The sequence below is a fragment of the Manihot esculenta genome, chromosome 6 (assembly GCF_001659605.2).
Source record: "Manihot esculenta cultivar AM560-2 chromosome 6, M.esculenta_v8, whole genome shotgun sequence".
NCBI lineage: Eukaryota > Viridiplantae > Streptophyta > Magnoliopsida > Malpighiales > Euphorbiaceae > Manihot > Manihot esculenta.
Genome location: NC_035166.2, coordinates 10,281,228 through 10,286,096, shown reverse-complemented (window position 1 = coordinate 10,286,096; position 4,869 = coordinate 10,281,228). Strand labels below are relative to the sequence as shown.

Genomic DNA, 4,869 nt, shown 5'->3' with positions numbered 1-4,869 from the left:
ACTTTTTTCTACCTGAGTTGGGCCTCTGCAAGATTTCAATAGAATATTCTCAAAGTATTGCTTTAACAATAAGTAAACCTTAATCCAAATTAAGAGGATTTGGTATGCTTTGTTGCATAGTGATGACACTAGAGGTAGCTTACAGCTGAATTTGAAGACAAATAGAAAGATAACAACATACAAGGATGGGAGGATGTTAAAAGAAAATTGGCAAGTTCCACTTCAGCTTACTGTTATCAATTTGATTAGGGAGATTTACAATTTAGTTTCTTAGTATTGCCATTATTAACAAGTACGTCCCTGCATTTTCAGAAATCTAATAAAACGTCCTTATCTTTTTTTTCTATTAACAAAATAGTCATTCTGTCTATTTTTGCCATGAAAAATATAGCAAAAGACCAAATTACCCTCCTTCATTTCCTCCTCCTCCTTCTTCTTCTTCTTTGATTCTTCTTCGATTTTTCGTTTTATTCTTTTTTCGATTTTTCTTTTTATTCTTCTTTTTTAAGGAGGAGGAGAAGGAGGAGATTTTTCTTCTTCTTTTTCTTTCTCTTCTTCAACATCATCTTCTTCTTCTCCTTCTTCTTCTTTTTCTTCTTCTTTTTCTTCTTCTTCTTCTTCTTCTTTTTCTTCTTCTTCTTCTTTTTTTTCTTCTTTTTTAAGGAGGAGGAGGAGGAGGATGGACTATTTCGTTGACGGAAAGAAACGATAAGAACATTTTAATAGATATAAGAAAAGATAAGGACATTTTAATATATATGAAATAAAATAAAGACATTTTAATAAATTTCATAAAATTTAGGGACTGACTCGTTAATAATAGCAATATCGAAGGACTAAATAAGGGGTTTTATTTGAGGGTAAAATTGGATTTTAAAAATTTTCTCTCTCGTCCTTTATCTATTTTTAACGGAAAAGAGGACAGAAAAACTATTTCATTGACGGAAAGAAAAGATAAGAACATTTTAATAAGTTTTTAAAAATGCAGAGACTGACTTGTTAATAATGACAATATTCAATAATTAAATTACAAATCTCCCATTTGGTAAATTAATATTGAAACTCTAATCCTCCTCCTCAGGCTTGGAGCTGAAGGGGTATATAAGCATCAATCATTTGGTAAATTAATAACAGGTCTGAGCTGCATTCATTTGGCTTTATGGATCCATCTCTAGAATGCTTGAGATTGTTTGATGATTTGTGCGATTGAGATTGTTTCTAAGTTGATAAGCATAGTTTGGTGATTCATGGTATCCTTTCTTGTTGTGTGCATGATAAGCATGATTTGGAGATTGTTCTGCTGTTTTACTTGTTTGTAAGAAAATCAAAGCTGATCCATGTATAATATTTGATAAAATGTTTGAGAGAGATTGGTTATTGCATGTTTATTGTGTGTGATAGTGTTAGATTTTTTCAGTTATTTAGCAATACTATAGTTATTTTAAATTTTACGAACAACAATTTTGACAGAAATATCTTAACTTTTGATTAGTGTAAAATTTAAAGATTTAAAGTGTTTGGTTTTAAAAAAATAGAAACTAATATGTTAATTATGTTTAAATTTTGAGATTAAAGTGTAATTTATTCTATCTCTGATAATAATATGGGTAAGAATAATTTTCTATTTTTAATAACAAGGACAAGTACACCTGGTTATGATTTGATTCAAACTGTAAACCACAAAAGAAGTGGATTGATTAAGTTCAAGACTATACCTCTCAATCGGTTTCGATAAATGAATTCGACTGAAACTTTATATTAGGGTTAGTTATAGGCGCCTTCCTTTGAACAAAAATCAAAATTAGTTTGTTTGAATTGACGGTCCAATTTAATTTCATTTTAATCATCTAATAAAATTGTGGTACTTAAAATTAAAAAGTGGAAAGTTAATTATCAAAAGTTTAAATTTTTTTTTATAGATAACAAATATTATTTCCATTTAAATTTAAATATTATTTTATTTTTCATATTATGAAAATGGATACCTTTTGTACAATTTACTATTTACTCAATTATAAATTTGATAATATTTAATATCTATATTTATTTCTTTATTTTTTGTTTAATTTTATATTAAAAATTTTTTCAAATTAAAATTGCATTGACAATTCAAAATTTAGATTTAACTGGAACCAAAACTAGCATATATAAGAATTGCTAATAGCATATATAAGCAACATAAGAATTAACTAAATTAAATGACAAACTTTCAAACTAGTATATAAATTTATGAAATAATCAAGCTATGCACTTAAGCTTTTGGAAGATGTTGCGAATGATCCATCGAGCCATGAAGAAATAGGCCTTTTCAGTTGAATGTACTCCATCCCAACTGATATGTTCTTGAGGTGTAGGACAAACTGGTACGTTAGGAGCCCCACACATTCTATTAAGACTAAAATCATAATCACCTCCACTCCCACAACAAGCCTTTTGCAGTGATTTTGGATCAAACCCTGTTTCCATGAAGCAACGCAACGTTAGTTTCAGTAGTTAATATTATGTTAAACCACAATTTGCAGACTTCAAAAACTCACCAAGCAATGCAGCTTTACTCAAAATCCACTTGTAGGCATTGTAGTAATCCCCATATACTATATTCACTTTTGGATTCTCTTCTTGCAATTCTTTAATTGCTTGCTGGAGTTGCTCATTGTGATACATTGCAAAGTTATTCAGTCCTTTGAGGCAATGAAATTCATCATATTCACTAGAATCATTGGAGTGAAATCCACTAAGATATATGGGCATGCAACCGATTGGAAAATTCCCAGGAACAATAACCCGAGCAGCACCAAATCCAATAACCCTCTACAGAAAACATGTAGGAAATTTAAGGTAATGAAAAGATGAACAGAAGAAATCAATTACTCTATGTTTGAAGAAAATTAACTAACCATAACAGCTTCTTTGATAGCTTTAACAACATCAGATACCATGGACTTCAACTCATCAATACTCTTGCCTTGAAAGAAAGCATAGTTATAATCATTGCCTCCAATCTCCCCAACCATGAACAAAGATCTCTTATGTTTCTCTACACATTCTGTAAAATATAAGAAGGATAAGACAATAGTAAGCATAGTTATAAGTTCAATAAATAATTTATCTTATTATAAAGTATGATGCATCAGTAATATATAGTGACCTTTGGAACTATGGCAGGTTGTATTGAAATGGGTATGCATCCAGTTGAGTTGTTTGGTAAGAGAACTATTGGTGACAGGGGCAATCACTCCTTTTTCTGCAAGAAATTCCACAGGCAATGCAGTAGAGCCAGCAACTGCAAAATTCACGCCATGTGTCTTGCTGGAACTAGCATTCAAATATGCTTCAAGAAGTGGAATACCAGCTGATTTTGCTGTCAAAATACAAACAAGTGCAATAATTATCTTAAGCGCACACAAAAGAGCATATAAAACGTGAAATAATATAGTGGTTTCTTACCAATGAAATCAATAATGAGCAAGCCATTGGAGCATCTACCAGTTGGATTCCTGTACAGGTTTTGGCCATAGGGAAGTCTAGAAAAAACAGAAGCAGGGTCCTCTTGGATCAAATTGCCAGTGTCAGAAATTGAATCCCCAAGGTTGTATATGGCCTCAAACTCACAAGCCTTGAGAAGATGAGCATTAGATGTAGGCAGAAGAAGAAAAAGGAAAAGGGAACAGAGAAGCAAAGGGAAAAGAAGCTTGGAGGAAGCCATGGCTGTAGAGAATAAAGAGTTTCAACTATTGCTGGCTTTGGCAAACTAGAGTGAAAACAATTGCATCTATTTATGGTCATACGAAGTCCATGCAGAGTTAGAAATCAGAAGTCAAATACGACTTGGTTCTGTCCTGATCTGTGCATCCTATTTGGATATGAAATCCGAGATCAAGTTATAGTTGGACTTTCGACAGAAAAAAAAAAAGAAGTTATAGTTGGACTAGGATTCTGTGAAAAAATCCCTCATTGCTAAAATCTGATGGCCTAATACATATAGAACAGCTGTAATATAAAAAAAATTACTCATAGTCATATGTGAACGCATAATCTCCAAAATCTTAAATTATATATGTTATAACTTTTGAATCCCTCAAAAGTAACCAACAAACACTTTTTTTATTTATAATCTACTTTATAATTTTTTTATTAACTTAATTTATATTAAATATTAAAAAATATTTTAAATATTCACTTAAAAAAATATTTTGAGAAATTATTTTTAAAATAAAATAAAATGAAATTATAATTGTCAATTTATATAATAATATAATGTAAAATAAAAAGTAAACAATAATTTTAGAACGACAAAAAAAGAAAAGTGAAAAAGAGATATGAAATAGAGACGGTATTTATTTTAATTTTTCTATCCTAATAAAATTTTTATATAAAACAAGTAATTATTTTAAGTAATTATTTTTATACCTCAAGACCATTAAACCTAATTTGAAATCAGTTTATATAACATAATTTTTACTATGTGAGTTCTTCAATTTTATTTTTGGACTACAAAAATAAATAACTTTTAAAATCCAATTAAACCATAAAATGTAAAACTATGCCTAATGTAATACTTATATGTGGAGAAATAATATATATATATATGTGTGTCGATGGAAATATGAGTTGAAACTTGGTTTAAAAATAAAGTTTTGAAGTGGAAAATGAAAGTTTGAAAAGCTTAAAAATTAAAATAAAATTTTAAAATATTTTAAAGGATTAAGTGTAATTTTTTAAAGAAGGTTGTTGCTCCTCCGCCTCCTTTACTTGCTGTATGGTGCAATGCGGTCTTCACTCAATTTTTAGAAAAATAAAAATATAAAAAAAAGAGTCAAAAAGAAATAAAAAATCGGGATACAAGCGAAAGGAGAAAACTGCAAATGG

The 4,869-nt window shown here is 29.5% G+C and overlaps 1 protein-coding gene across 1 annotated transcript; it reads right to left on the bottom strand.

Annotated features, from left to right (window-relative positions):
- Positions 1–2,238: 2,238 nt before the first annotated feature.
- Positions 2,239–3,726, bottom strand: LOC122723849 (GDSL esterase/lipase At5g03980-like). Its single transcript, XM_043957744.1, has 5 exons — positions 3,448–3,726; positions 3,149–3,361; positions 2,898–3,037; positions 2,538–2,811; positions 2,239–2,456 (listed from the first exon to the last, which is right to left on the bottom strand). The coding sequence occupies exons 1-5, from the start codon at positions 3,704–3,706 to the stop codon at positions 2,239–2,241; spliced, it is 1,104 nt and encodes a 367-aa protein (XP_043813679.1). The 5' UTR covers positions 3,707–3,726.
- Positions 3,727–4,869: the final 1,143 nt, after the last annotated feature.

Excerpts from the sequence above, each read along its gene's own strand:
- LOC122723849 (XM_043957744.1), bottom strand. The coding sequence starts at position 3,706 with ATGGCTTCCTCCAAGCTTCTTTTCCCTTTGCTTCTCTGTTCCCTTTTC. Across the intron at positions 3,038-3,148 it reads AACCTGCCATAGTTCCAAAG|AGAAACATAAGAGATCTTTG; the intron begins GTCACTATATAT and ends CAGAATGTGTAG. Across the intron at positions 2,812-2,897 it reads CTATCAAAGAAGCTGTTATG|AGGGTTATTGGATTTGGTGC; the intron begins GTTAGTTAATTT and ends TGTTTTCTGTAG.